This window comes from Artemia franciscana, chromosome 4 (assembly GCF_032884065.1).
Source record: "Artemia franciscana chromosome 4, ASM3288406v1, whole genome shotgun sequence".
NCBI lineage: Eukaryota > Metazoa > Arthropoda > Branchiopoda > Anostraca > Artemiidae > Artemia > Artemia franciscana.
In genome coordinates, this window is record NC_088866.1 from 25,681,948 (window position 1) to 25,697,907 (window position 15,960).

The 15,960-nt window shown below is 36.0% G+C and overlaps 1 protein-coding gene and 1 non-coding gene across 3 annotated transcripts in view; one reads left to right on the forward strand and one right to left on the reverse strand.

Annotated features, from left to right (window-relative positions):
* Nucleotides 1-15,960, reverse strand: part of LOC136026205 (mediator of RNA polymerase II transcription subunit 31-A-like) — a 31,989-nt gene that overhangs the window by 13,094 nt on the left and 2,935 nt on the right. Inside the window, exons 2-3 of one of the 2 annotated variants that reach the window (XM_065702535.1) lie at nt 13,756-13,836; nt 5,596-5,692 (exon numbers count right to left, since the gene is read on the reverse strand). In XM_065702535.1, the coding sequence (XP_065558607.1) occupies nt 5,596-5,692; nt 13,756-13,836 (178 nt within the window). The remainder of the gene's footprint in view (nt 1-5,595; nt 5,693-13,755; nt 13,837-15,960) is intronic. The other variant, XM_065702536.1, reaches the window with a different exon arrangement.
* Trnap-ugg (transfer RNA proline (anticodon UGG)) lies at nt 3,788-3,858 on the forward strand. The gene has a single exon. It is a non-coding gene; the product is annotated as a tRNA-Pro (tRNA).

Consider the following 15,960-nt stretch of genomic DNA (forward strand, 5'->3'; position numbering starts at 1 on the left):
AGATTTTACTAATGACGCATACCGTCAAAAAGTATTTAATTAAATTTGGGTTTATCAAGGAAATCTGTCCGTATTACCACAAAAGCCAACTAGGAGGCGAAAATCTTCATTTCGTCATAACAAGGAGGAGAAATTTAAAGATTGTCCTGTCACAACGGGGCTGAAAAGCAAAATATTTACTTCTTTTTATCGTCAAAAATTTGTTTTCGAGTCTTGCTATGGCACTGAGGTGAAGAAATTTATATCACTACTTTTTTGGCTGTCTGTTTTTTTTTTTTTGGGGGGGGGGGGGGGTGGAGGGTTTGCTTTTTTGGCGAAGCGGGGTGGTTTTTACAGCATTGTTGTTTTTTAGGGTCATTAGGGTCACAAGTCAACATGTTGACTTGTATAATAGAAAGTAAATGTATGAGATGAGCAACAATTATTAATTTAAGCTTAGGATTTTGGTGAGCAAACGGTGGCCACTTTACTGCCTGTTTTTATCTAATTATAGCTCTACATTATAAGACATATCACCTCCTCTGTTCATCCTAAGACATTAAAATGAAGGCAAAACTCTTTAGAACTTTAATAAAGGTTCGTATAAGCATATACTTAAAACTAAGTATATGAGTTGAAATACTCATCCAACGCTCAGAGTAATCATTAAAGAAGAATAGATTTTCGCAAAAATGTCTATAAAAGAAGACAATGTGTTTATTCTTTTTTTTTTCATGTAGCTGGTATAAACGGGTCTCGGAATTTTCAGTTTGAATCAGTAGAACGGCATCAATTATTTTTCAAACATTTACTAATAAAATGCTGATAAAAAGTGGAAATTCACACAACTTGAGTTAACCGCGACAAGGGAATGCAACTGCAATATTAATTCAGAATTTCTCACCTTCTCAATGCCAACTCAGTCAAAACATACAGTTATATTTTTGTATAGGAGTTGCATTTCTTTGTCCATGAAATTGTCTAAACTGCTATATATAGCGCTGAGGATTTTTATACTTATTTGGATACATGCCATCCAATCAAATTTCCACGATTAGTTGTTTATAAATCAAAATTTTTACAGGACAATTCTCTCACTTAATGCTAAATCTGAGTCAAATTTCAAATTTTTATTTTTGTGCTCAACAGACATATCGAGATGTAAACTTAGAATTGAATATCTGAAAATCTCAAGATTAAAAGAAAAAATCAATTAGAAATCTACCAGAGCTTGAAACCCTGAGAATTTAAATCACCAATCTATACCTGTTAAATACAAAAATAACAAACACATAATTATTTGTTTTTTAAGGAGTATTTCGACTCATATACTTAGTTTGAAGCACATGCCTACATGTATCTTTATTAGAGTGCATATTTTTCTGACTATTTTGGTCTTTATTCGAATATTTTAGGATGAATAGAAGAGGAAATACTAACGAAGAGCCCTAAAGTGACAGGACTAGCCATTAAAAACGTTCACCGACATATTGAAGTAGACATCGATCGTGTAATAAATAAATATGGCGGTTGTGGAAATACGCAAATAGACTTTTTCTTATAAGATTGTGAATTCTATATTTTAAGCGAAATATATCGAACTTCAAAAAGCGAAAAGATACACTACGTTATTATGAAAAGTTAAATTTTGATTAGTAAATTTTAGAGATTTCGTCGAAGTTGACACTGTTTATTAAAACACTATTTTTTAAAAACAAAAGAGATTAGTTAATGCTTTATTGCCTATACTTTAACCCCTCGTTTTAAATGTCTTCTATGCATTTCTATCTCTTCGTTCTATTTTTTTTTTACACCCCTAAAAGAACTAGTATTTGATGTTTGATATATCTTTTATGATCATACAAGTTGTATATTTATCCTCATTTCCTACTCTTAATTACTATTATAGTTTGTAAGCGATACCACAAAGTTAGGTGATATGCTAAATGGTTTGACTTATACAAATTGTACCAAAGAGTTCATGACCCCAAAAGATGGTTCAAGACCAATTTTTTTTTACAATAAAAAGCTTAACTCACTCGTTATAGCAGTCAGAAGTGCAAAGAAAAAAAAAGGCAGAAAATATTAAAAATCATGTTTTTTTTACAGATTGTGATCAGCTTTTTATTTATTTTTTTATGGCAGGTTTTTTTTTATAACTTACTATTTTTTGTATCAATATTTTTATACCATTTTAATTCCAATAGATTTATTAGAACTAAAACCCTCACCATATTTTATATTAAATTTACGACCATTTCCATTACCTACCTACGACACATAATTGTCGAGGTTCCCTTTAAACTGTGGGTATTTCTTTGTTTGCAAGTTTACCGAAGCAATCTATTATGCATCCCCCCTAAAGAAATAGGGGATGATGGAACGTAATAGGGGAATAGACGGGTCTCAATACCGAAACTAAGGCATAGGAGGTTCCTTCTCTCTGCCAACGTGGCGAGCTTTAACTTATCCAGTAAATAATGATACGGAACTTTCCCTTCACCATTTATGATTCTAAGTGTTCGTGTTTGGACATTTTCAATTTTATAGATAGCTCTGAAGAAAGACCAAAATGCCTCACTGAAGAAGCATGCTCCAGTATTGGCCGAATAAAAGAACAATAAAGTTGGAGAAAAACCTTAGTGAGGCAAGAAAACTTTATCAATAGTTTTAGAAAGGAAACCGAAGGGGAAGCTTATTCGAGAATATTTTAAACACGGGCATCCCACTTCAAGTCGGCAGTAAGTGTCACTCCAAGTAGTTTAATGCGTGTGACAGAGATTTTGGGAGGAATTGGGTTTCTGAAAGAAAGCGGCGATTTTGAAAAATTAACGTCATAACTGATTATTTATTAGCACTAAATTTCATCTTCAACAAAGAAGCTTCCTGTGTGACATCGTCAAGTAATGTCATAATTGAGCTTTTAATATTTCGCCGATAAATCTCGCACACTCGTGTCTCTTTAAAGAGGCAAACCACGACAATGTTAAGCGATCTTCGGTTCCAGTGGTCGCAGAGGGATGGGGAGGGATGCATTTCGTAGCCCGAGCTCCAACTAAGAAACCTGCCAAATTTCATCCCCCTCCGACTTTTCCTTCATGGGGAAAATCTGGCCGAAATTTTCGACCCCCCAACCCCACCCCCCCTTTAACGTTGTCCGATCGGGCTGAAATTCACAAGTTAAGGTCCCCTAGGGCCCAGGAGCTTATCCGCGAAATTCAGCTCGATCCGATAGCTCCTTCCCTGTTTTCCAGAAACCACGCATAGCCACTTAATGTTCATGTTCTCCTTTTGTTTTGTTTTTCGCCACGCCTACAGGTCACAGCCGACATCGGATCTGGGTGTACGAAGACTCATTCGACGCGGAATTCTCCGAGTAATTTTGCTTGAAAGTTTCGTCGGAAAATCTTAACCCCCCGATTTTCTAGCTTAGAAAAACCCCATTTCCCCATAAGAGCCCATGTTAAGTTTTTTGTTGTTAAAAGTTACGAATTTCAACATTCAAGTACATCAAAATGATCAGTTCGACATGGTGAGACTGACTGAAAGCTTCAAAAAATTCTGTCTTAATCCGTAAAATTTTTATTTGAGAAAAATGACAGAAACCCTTTTTTTTTCTGCCACGCCTACAGGTCACAGCCGACATCGGATCTGGGTGTACGAAGACTCATTCGACGCGGAATTCTCCGAGTAATTTTCCTGGAAAGTTTCGTCGGAAAATCTTAACCCCCCCATTTTCTAGCTTAGAAAAACCCATTTCGTAACTTTGAATCGACGTAAATGTAATATAATTTAATGTTTACTGCATGGCCTGTTGGTCTAGGGGTATGATTCCTGCTTTGGGTGCAGGAGGTCCCGGTTCAAATCCCGGACAGGCCCGTTTTTGAAGCTTCACCCAACTTCCTCTCCTAATTCCTGTACGAGGAGTACAGGAATTATTAAATTACATCCACCATGGATTGTAGAAAAACGTACAGAAATAATATGAAAAAAACTTCGTTTTCTTAAAGAGTTAAAGAGGCTGCGTCCCAAAGTCGAACCTTAAAACGTACAGGAATTAGGAGAGGCAGTTGGGGGGCTGCCGCCCCCCAAACCCCCCGCTTTTAAAAACTCTTTTGTACAGGTTTTTTTGTTGTGGGGGGCTTCCACCCCCCTAACCCCCCGCTCTTGGCTTCGGAAAGGCCCTCTTTTAATTAACAAAGAATACAAAACAGGTTTTTGTCCCCGCCACCAGCTCTTAGCTTGTGTGCTCTGTGTCTGGGAAACAGTTTCAATAATTATGTTAAAATGTAAATGGAGTGGTCAACTTTATTGTTACTAATTACTAGTTTCGGCGCAATGGTTCTCCTGTCCTCTTGTGTTTAACATTTTTCGAAGTTATTCCATTATTCATTCATTTCAATTTTTTGTTAATTAAAAGAGGGCCTTTCCGAAGCCAAGAGCGGGGGGTTAGAAAAAACCTGTACAAAAGAGTCTTTAAAGGCGGGGGGTTTGGGGGGGCGGCAGCCCCCCAACTGCCTCTCCTAATTCCTGTACGTTTTAAGGTTCGACTTTGGGACGCAGCCTCTTTAACTCTTTAAGAAAACGAAGTTTTTTTCATATTATATCATTAAAAATACTAAAAACGGGTGTTGATAATTTATCAGAGAGTGCTTTTATTATGTCAATTGAGATATCAATACGACATATACAAGTTTTCTTCAGTTCCTGTATTTTTTCTATTATTTCCTTCGATAAAATTTTCGGGACATTATCTTTTAGAATTTCAGAGACTAAATGGTTTTCCGAGAGCGGGGAGAACGTTTGCAAGAAGTTAGTTAGGTGTTTATTAAGCTCATTGGCTGTCTGTTCAGGCAGTTCATCCAGATGAAAATCAAGGTTTTTACACAAGCGACCCCCAATTTCTTTCACTTTCTTAAACCATTGCTCTGGTTTGTTCTATTTTCAGGAATTTAATTCATTCTTACTATAACGAAAAACAGCACGACGTATTCCTTTCTTTATTTGTTTACGGAGGACTAAGGCATCATCTTTCATTCCAATTTCGAAAAAGCTTTAGCTTCAAACGGATTAGCCCTTTTATTTTTTCATTAATGTAAGGTTTACCTGAGGAGCATACCGTCTTGATAGCTTCTGGAACATATTTTTGGTAATTTGTCATTAATTTTTTTCTAAACCAACCAACCTTTGAATTAAGATTTAGACACGACCCAGCATCATCCCAACTCTCAGACGTAATCCTAGATCCAAAATCAAAACGTATTGACTTGTTATTGGCCGGAACGAAAATTCAGAAACTGAGTGATTTTTTTTTTAAACTAACAGTGGTTTCAAGCAATTGTAGCATGAAATGATAGCTGAATACCACCGAGGGGGGAAGGGTAGTAGGAATATTATAAAAGGTTTTAAGGTTGGTGCAAATAAAATCCAAACTGGTTCAACCTTTTGTAGTAGGGAAATCAACTATTTACTTTAGCTTCTGATCATTGCACGAATAATTAAGTTCATATTGCGTCTCCTGCTATAAAAATTTATTCAAAAGGCGACGTTTTTTAGAAAGAGAGAGAGAGGCAAATAATATCTAAAGCAGCCAAAGAGGAGAAAGAAAAAACTTACTTCAGAAACTTGGCATAATGGGGTTCTTTCCAATATTGTAAATACTTCAAGTAGTTTACAAATGCTGGATCTTTCAAGTATCCCTGCTGGCCAATATCTACGGAGAAATATAAGTAGCTGGTAAATAAGATGGTTTATCAAATACTTCAAGTAGCACATATTCCATTAATGAACCATTTTAGCTAATTTATACTTGTTAGTATGATGGATAAAACTATGCATGGAAACTTCTGGACTAAGATTCCTAGGCAAACTAAAAGGTAAAAAAAAGAAAAACACAGTTTTGCCATGTCTTGGTCTCAGGCAGCTGGGTGCTGCAACCGTCATTCCTGGATAAAACCTAACAGTTTTGAGTATATAAAAGAGATTAATTAGATCTTTGAATTAATAACATTATAGGTAATATGATTAATAAAGATGATCCAGCAAACCACTATGTGTCAAAGACGCTTGTTATAGGTATTCTACTTGGTCTAATATACAATTTTTTCAACAGCTTAATACTAAAACCCAGTAATGCTTCATGCCAATATTACTTTATCTTTCGACTAGAGGCTAAATTTCAGAAATAGAATTGGGTTAAGTTCAACAACCTGGTACTGTTTAAAAATAATTTCGATTGCAGCAAAAAGACGTCTGAGGACAGTGTAGCACTGCAAAAGCACCTTGGCTATATTTACCTCAAGGGTCACAACTTCTCAAGGAAGAAGTTTTAGCGAAAGTTTGGTTTGAACTGTAACCCAAGGAGGTCTGTTTTTCTTTAAGAATCAATCCAATGTAGTTTTATATAGTTCTCGCAGCGGGCGAAATATTTAGAACTTTAGTCGTTTTCATAAAGGACTAATCCTTACATGCTCGGTGGCGCAACACTTTTGCCGGCTCTGCCAACCAGTTTTGCAGAGGCAAAACTCTAGTCAGGAATCCGATGAAGAGATTTAAAAATAAAATACTGACTTCGCAGCCAGTTGAATCTTAAATTTATACAAGAATAATAATTTATTTCTACCCTTTGTATAAAACACTAAAAATGCTTTTAGAGCAGGAAATAAAGAAAATACACCATAACCAATATAAAAATGGAATTTAAGTATCATTCAAAAAGGTTACAGAATAGGAAATCATAAAATAATCAGCACTATTTAACAAGAGCTAAGAGCTCATATGGCACTTGTGACGAGGCAAGAAGAGCTAAGAGGCAAGAGCTCATATGGTATGACCTCTAACAAAATTCTAAGAATCAATAGACTGATTTAAAAGGAAAATCAGAGGCTTAATGCCGGTTAGGATTTAAAATAAGAGCTCTGAGTCACGATGTCCTTCTAAATATCAAAATTCATTAAGATCCGATCACCCACTCGTAAGAGAGTGAGAGAGAAGTTTATTGATATTAAACAGAAGACAATACAAAATACAATTCAAAATAGAATTACAATACACATAATTCCCCTCGAAAAGTTTCAAATACCTCAATTATTTAATTTTCCCTCTCGCTTTAACCCCCCAGATGGTCGAATCTGGGAAAATAACTTTATCATGTCAATTTGTGCAGGTCCCTGACACGCCTACCGATTTTCACCGTCCTAGCACGTCCAGAAGCACCAAACTCGCCAAATCACTGAACGCCTCCCCCAACTCCCCCAAAGACAGCGAATTCACTACGGTTACTTCAATCACGTATCAAGGACATTTGCTTATTCTATACACCAAGCTCCTTCCCAATTCCTCCACTCCAAGTGTTTTCCAAGATTTATCCCTCCAACTCACCCCAACGTCAAAAGATCTGGTCAGGATTTGAAATAACAGCTCTGAGACATGAATTCCTTCTAAATATCAAATTTAATTAAGACCTGGTCACCCATTCGTAAGTTACAAATACCTCATTTCTCCGCTTTAAGTATTTCCTAAGGTTCACCTCCCCCCCCCCAATGACGCTGGATCCGGTTGAGATTTAAAATAAGAGATCGAAGTTACGAGACCCTTCTAAATATGTAGTTTCATGAAGATCCGATCACTCCTTCGTAAGTTAAAAATACGTAATTTTTTCTAATTTTTCAGAATTATCCCCCCCCCAATAGAGCGGATCCGTTCCAATTATATAAATCACGTATCTAAGACTTCTGCTTAATTTTCCCACCAAGTTTCATCCCGATCCCTCCAATCTAAGCGTTTTCCATGATTTTAGGTCCCCTCCCAAACTCCCCCCAATGTCACCAGATCCGGTCGGGATTTAAAATACGACCTTTGAGACCCGATATTCTTCTAAATATCAAATTTTATTGAGATCCGATCACCCGTTCGTAATTTAAAAATACCTCATTTTTTTTAATTTTTCAGAATTAACCCCCCCAACTACCCCAAAGAGAGCTGATCTGTTCCGGTTATGTCAATCATGTATCTAGGACTTGTGCTTATTTTTCCCACCAAGTTTCATCCCGATCCCTCCACTCTAAGTGTTTTCCAAGATTTTAGGTTTCCCCCTCCCAACTACCCCCCCTCAATGTCACCAGATCCGGTTGGGATTTAAAATAGCAGCTCTGGGACACGATATCCTTCAAACATCAAAATTCATTAAGATCTGATCAACCGTTCGTAAGTTAAAAATACTTCATTTTTTCTATTTGTTCCGAATTAACGGACCCCCCCTCCCCCTCCCCCCAGATGGTCAAATCGGGAAAACGATTTAATCTCACTTCAAATTTAATCTGGTCCGGTCCCTGATACGCCTGCCAACTTTCCTCGTCCTAGCTTACCTGGAAGCAAAACCTAAAGCAGGAAAACCGGGACCGACAGACAGACAGACTGACAGAATTTGCGATTGCTATATGGCACTTGGTTAATACCAAGTGCCATAAAAACGGATACAATTCAGAGGACAATCAACAATACGTTCCCTTCATTTTTGTAATCTGATCGATAGATCATCTATTTTCCCAGCAATATAAAAAAATGTTATTTCTTTGTATTGTAACTATTTTAGTTATTTCTTTGTATATATAGGGGAGGGCTAAGAAAAAATTCATAATATCTGAAAACTGCCAATTGATTATAACGCGTTCAGTTTTGTTAACAAAAAAAAAAAAAACTTCCTAACCAGCGTACTAAAAAATACACGATGCACAAACATTGCTTTGTAGAGCCTTCCTAGACAATTCCTATCAAACTGTTCTTTCATTTTAGCAAGCATACCATAAGTATTTCTAAATTTTTCCTTGATAACTTGAATAGTAAGAGTTCACTTATTTTTCACAAATGCACGAAAAAGTAGTCTTAGATAATTCAACGTATCCATACATGCAATTAAGGACGACCCGACTAGGAGAGATTCGTTTTCTTGAGAATTTGGATTAAATACCATAGATTTGGTTTTAAAAGCCTCAAAGGAAATACCTATATCTGAAAGACTAGACGGACAACATTAACAGCAGTTTGAAGTGATTCGAGATCTTTAGCTATCAAAACTATATCTTCATCATAAGAAAGATGGCTGATAACTATGAACCGATCAACCAAGAAAGGGGGAATATTTCTGGTACCTGTCGGATTAGTGTTATTACATAAAACTCGACTAAAAACCCGACTTTGTTTAACTCTATCTTTGCGGGAATAGGATCGGTAAGATGAACACCAGAACACATCTTAACATAAAATTCCTGATGCCCATGCCATAGACAAAAACAAATGAATGGGTTAGCGCCATTATGAAGAAGAGGAAAAATGCAAGAGAATGAAGGACAGTGTCAAAGCTTTGGAAATGTCTAAGGCACACCCATACAGATTTTTCTTGGTCAAACAGTGCTGATCGATAACGTCAAGGAAAACAGCATGTCCATTTTGAACTCTAACGTCACTTCTGAACCCAAACTGATTGTCACTTAAATTGCAACGCATATTAATAAGCGGGAAGAGATTTTTTTTAAAGGACTTTGCTAATTATCGAACACCAAATGACCCGTACGAACTACAAGCTGAAGAGTCTTTGTTCGTTTCTTTCTAATCCAAGCCACGGCACCTTTACAAACGGCCTTCGTCACATATTTTTGAAATACACCAGGAACAACGGGTAAAGGTGGCCAAAAAGGTAAGTTGTGCCTGTAGCCCATCGGGACCACTAGTTTTTTTTTGTTGGCAGCAATTGTATCGGTGATTCCAGATGAACGTGGAACGTAAACGAGATTCTTACTATGGTAATGTTTGATATGGTAGGATAAAGAATGCCACAAAAAGAAGACTCAAGAGATGTTGAGTCAGCTGAAAAAAAATTGACAAAAATGAGCATGGCAATCACAAACGCTAATCTATTCTGGTTCAATGGAATACAAACAAATAAATTTACAAACTTATTTCTAGAGAAGTTGAGCTTTATTTCGGACAAAACAATATCCATCCTTCAACCTGCTTGTATTTTTTTTCCGGCAATCTTACGAAATGTACATTTCGTAAATTTATTGAGTTTAAATACTAATCCAGAACGAGGCATGTGACAACCTAACCATAAATGAAACAAGGAACGATATCGCTGCTTCACCTCTTTAAGCTGAGGAAAATCCGACCAACCTTTTTGCTGAGTGCTTTTCCTAACAATGACTGCAGGTACTAAAAAAGAGTGGGCCAATTTTAAATAGTGCATTATCTCAGCAATCTAAATCAACAGAACTGCCTTTAGGCATAAATGATACCATGTGATCTGGAACCTTAATCTTCAAAAGATTAAGGTTCCTTACATTAGGACTTCTTCGTAAAAAAGAGAAGTTATCTGTCAAAGGTTTACTTCTTGTTGCCAACCGGGCACTGGAGTCAAAATTTTATTAAATTTTTCCAAATGGAATCGGAGTAGCAGAAATATTGTAAGACCGTTCGGAGTCGGAGTCACTACTGATTCTACACTATCTCCCACTCAATACAGTTTTGAAAGACTCCTCTCACCGCTGAAGTTAATAGAATCTGATCTACGGGCATGTACGAAAGAAGATATTGCCAAAGCAATCTTATTGCTAAGGAATATGAAACCAATGTGTTTTCCCGTCGGAGTCAGAGCAATGTTGCTAAAAGTTTCAGACAGGATTCGGAGTCTGAGTTAGAGTCGGTGTACTGAAAATGTATCGAGTTGAAGTCGATCATAACTTATGACTGACTCCAAAGCCCTGGTTGACAAGATCGATAAAGATAATTCAAGGTGAGAATGATCACTGAACAGAAAATCATCGGAAGCATTTACTGATCAAGTCGCTACTTGACGTTAGCTAATGACAGGAAAATCTAAATTAGAAGTGGACCCTGAATTGTGGATGTAAGTAAAATCTTTATCTGTCAGTACAACAGACATATACGGTGGCAAAGAACTAGTAAATATCTGCGAGAAGGGGGATATAGCTTAGAAATATCAGTATCAAAATCAACCATATTTGGTGGATAATCTTAAACCAGCGATGTATAGGTGATAGCACATTTCCAAGACGAATTGTTATCAAGGTAATCTGTCAGCATATACACTCGTATAAGCACAATGTTACAGAAATCAACTGCTAATTAAAACTATTATTAAGAGGGTTACGTTGATAGTTTTATAGCCTGCTACCAAAAGAATCTCCAAAAGAATACAAGGACAAGATCATGAGTAGGGCTGACAACCCTCATGTATTCTCAAGACTAGAAAATAATTTTCATTTATATAAAAAAAAGAAAAAAAAAAAGAATGGATTGTGAAGGTTTGGTCTTGAGAGAGTATGGTTGTGAAACCTAGACCATCAAATATGACAAGACCAATTCAAGCAGCAAGGGAAAAAATTATTGAAAAAGTATTTGAAGCAATGATAAATGAAAATGAAGAACAAAGAAATTTGCAGTCAGAATACTTGCAAAACCGACAGTTACAATGAGTCAAAATGAAAGTGAAGAACAAAGAAATATGCGGTTACCAGACATGTGACAACAAGGATCAGAACGAATCAAATATTAAATTGAAACAAAGAATGCGTTCAAAGCAGTTTGATCATGTCTAGAGGACAAAAACGTAAATTATTATAATTTTTTTCTCAAATAATGATAAATATCTGAAGTAATGATAAAGGAAAATGAAGATTAAAGAAATTAGTGGTTAGAATACTTGTGAAATGACAATTACAACGAGGCAGAAATCAGAGTGAAGAACAAAATAACATGCAGTTACAAGATATGTGACGACAATGGTCAGAACAAACGAAAAAAAAATAGGGTTGAAGAACAAAGAAGGCATTTTAAGCAGTTTCAAAATACCTAGAGGACAAAAACGTAAATTAACAATTGCTTAAAATGAACAAGATGGACCATTAAATGAGACAAGACCTAGAAAATGACCTAAGAAATGTAAATTCATGGTGAAAATGAGCAACCTCATCCATCAAATTTGACACAAATACTAGGACCAGCTAAGATAAAGGGCATTGAAAAAAAATATCTGAAGTAATGATAAACCAAAATGAAGAAACAAAGAAATGTGTGATTAGGGTACTTACAACAATTAGAAGTGTCAAAAAAAAAGAAATAGAAGAACAAAGAAATATGCGGTTAAAAGATAGGTAGCAGTGAGAATCACAACAAGTCAAAAATGAAAGTAAAGACCAATAAAATATGCAGTTACAAGACATGTGGGGATGGGTTTCAGAATGAATGAAAAAAGAAATATGGGTCAGACAGAGTGTGACAGCAAGGATAAAGATATATACAGTTAGAAGATAAGCAGCAGCGAAAATTGCAAGCAAGAGCAAGAATCAGAACATGTCAAAATGAAAGTGAAGAACAAAGAATTGTGCACTTAGCAGACACAAGAAAGCAATTATGAGAGCATGTCAAAAATGAAAGTAAAGAATGAAGAATTATGCTGTTACAATACAAGCATGAGTGAGAATCAGAGCGAATCAAAAACGAAAGTGAAGTAGGAAGAAATATTAAGTAGAAGAACAACACCATCACAATCTTCAACGCCAACAAACTGTGGCACAAAACCCAGGACAAACCTTTAAAAAATGTAGTAAACTACATAAGAGTTAATTAAAGGTCATAGGGCCCCTCAGGGTTGTATGTATTCACTGTGAAGTCCTCCTTTTTCCTGAGGAAAGATTAGCCATCAAATGTGATTCATTTGGAGGCTCCAGCCTTCTTTGTCAAATTGCCTTGCCACTTAGAAATTTTCCAAATAAATTTGTTTGGCTTTTTATAGGACATCACCTATTATCTAAAGAGTTCCACTAACAAATCCAAAAGTTGAACTCATGTTTTTCTTCTGCTCCATTCAACATAAGCTATTATTGAACCATCAATATTCGTGATATTTTCAGCTTTAAAGAATAAGGTGGACAAAAAGTATTCAAACAGACATTTGATTAAGTGGTAGCTAATAAAGTAAGAAATTTCCTAAGACTAATGTTTAAGAAAAAAAAGGTAAAGGATACGGCATTAGACTTTACAGTCTGTACTGGCGGTGCTGATCTCCGTTTCTTGGCCCTTCAGCCAGGAAGTGGAATGGGGGGTTGGGGGCCAGCCATCCTGTGCTTTCGCACACCCTTCCTGTTTACCTTCCCCAGATTTCTCCAGGTACCCATTTAGAGCTGGGTCAACTCTGGCTAAGCTTACAGAGTCACGCCACTGACCCCGTCCCAACTGAAGATTTAGGTACACCAGGATTTGAACCCGCGTCCTCTCAGACAAGGGATCCCGAATCCAGTGCACCATGTTTAAGAAATTATATTATTGCATATTTTAAGAAATAACTGATAAGGCTTGACCAGAGTTTCCAAAAACATACCACAAATAATTAAAAACAGCAAAAAAAAAGCAATAAGAACAAATAATACTGTACTATTGTTTTATAACATCAATTATAATTTATATATATAGCTATTTGTACAGCAAATTAATCAGCTCCATGACAAAAAATAGGAATACAGCTTTTGATGCTGATCTCCAATTGAAATAATTTTTATTATATACTATCTGAACTTAAACTACATTGTTGAACTGATAAATGGATATTTATCATTTATTTTTTATCCATAATATGACAATTACACTCTATTACAATGGTACCATTGGAATCCTGACAGTCAGCAATGACACAACAGAGATACAATTTGACTTGCTATACCATAGAGTATAAATTAAGATAAAAAAAAAATAAATACCCACAATTCAAATAATTTGGATTAGCTAAGCACTGAACAAATTCCAATTCCACTTGAAATCTTATTTTCTGCTGGTCTTCAGATTCTGTAAGAAAATATATGATTTCAGAACATGTGGCCCAGAATAATAGGACTCAGAATATGACTGTTCAGACCACCAGTTTACCTGTTTCCCGACTGAGTATATTGGTAACCATGAAGTGGGAGGGCATATTTCCCTGAGCAAAATTTCCCAATATCCATCTACACTAAAAATATTTACTCTAAAAATCAATGATATGTGTCCAACCATAGTAGTGCTTTAGGGGTTCATTTTAAAATGCAATCATAGATTTTCAAACTCCACATGTGCTCCTTTCTTGTTATCATCAATAGGCCTAACCTACAAGAAAAATCCTTAAATCTGCACTCAGCTATATTTTGATTTTTTATATTCAGTGTTTTAAAGAATGTACAAGTGATAGTTGAGTACTAAACTTGAGGGTTTAAAATTTGACAATGTGGAAGATGGATGGAATAATTTCAGAAAAACAATTTGTGAAGTTGCTGATGGTGTCCTAGGGAAGAGTGCTAAGACAGCAACTAGGAATATTAGTGAAAAAGCTTTAGGTTTAATAGAGAGTAGAAGGGGTTTGTATAAGAATTATCTGAGCGATAGGTCGTATGAAAACAAAAGGAATGTAAAGAAAGTGGAGAAAGCATTAAAATATGAACTAAGGAGATGTGAAATGGAGGCGATGGATAAAATTGCTGAGGATCTGGAAGATGCGGCTAGACGGCATAATAGTAAAATATTATACTGGCATGTTAATAAATTGAAAGGGAGTAGCCGATCCGGACTAGTCCCAGTTAAAGATAGAAATGGGGTCACAATTAGTGATAAGGAAAAAGTTAAAGAAAGATGGGTGGAACATTTTGAGAATGTGCTAAACCGAGATACAGTTGCAGGAAAAGATATAGATGAAAATGAAAAAGTTTGTGATACCTTGGATGTGAAGGAAGATTTGTTTAGTGAGGAAGAATTAGCGACAGTACTAGAAGGATTAAAAAATAATAAGGCCCCAGGTGCTGATAGTATGATTAATGAGTTCCTTAAATATGGTGGCTCTGAGGTTAGGAATAAGCTACTGAAGATTATGAACATGATTTTTGAAAAAGGGGAAGTACCCAATGATTTTAGGAAAACCTTAATTAAACCACTGTATAAGAAAGGTGACAAGAGTGAATGTCGGAATTATCGAGGCATTAGTCTGGTCTCTGTAGGTAGCAAATTACTGAGTAATATGATACTTTTTAGACTGAGACATGCTGTAGACAAAGTTTTAAGGGAAGAACAATGCGGTTTTAGAAAAGGTAGAGGATGTGTCGACCATGTTTTCACTCTTAGGTTAATAATTGAGAAGTCCCTTCGTTGTCAAACACCTTTGGTCCTTAGTTTTATCGATTATGAGCAAGCTTTCGATTCTGTTGATAGAACAGCGTTAACAAAGGTCTTATCATTATATGGTATACTAGAAAAATACATTAAAGTGATTTGCGCTATGTACGAGAATAATACTGCTGCGGTTAAGGTAGGAAATGAGGTTAGCAACTGGTTTTGTATTAAATCAGGAGTTAAGCAGGGTTGTGTTCTATCCCCCTTTATATGGATCATTTTGATGGACTTCGTCTTAAGGAGCACAGGAAAGGCAATTGGAGACCATGGAATCAAATGGGGAGGAAGAACGCTCCTGGACTTAGATTATGCTGATGATTTAAGCATATTAGATGAAAGTGTGAGCAAAATGAATGAATTTTTAGAGGTTTTACAAGTTCAGGGTGCTAAAATAGGCTTGAAAATTAATGTTAAGAAGACTAAGTCACTAAGGTTAGGAATAAGTGAAGATGAACAGGTGACCTTAGGTAACGAAAAGATTGATCAGGTTGGGAGCTTCAGTTACCTTGGTAGTATTATTAGTAAAGATGGTGGGAGCAGTGAAGATGTTAAAAGTAGAATAGCTAAAGCTCAGGGTGTTTTTTCACAGTTAAAAAAAGTTTGGAAGAATAGAAAGATAAGCCTACAAACCAAGATTAGAATATTGGAAGCTACAGTGATGACAGTGGTCAAATATGGCTCTGAAGCATGGACACTCCAAAAAGCAGATGAAAATTTACTAGATGTTTTCCAGAGAAATTGCCTACGGATTGTTCTGGGTACCCGGCTGACTGA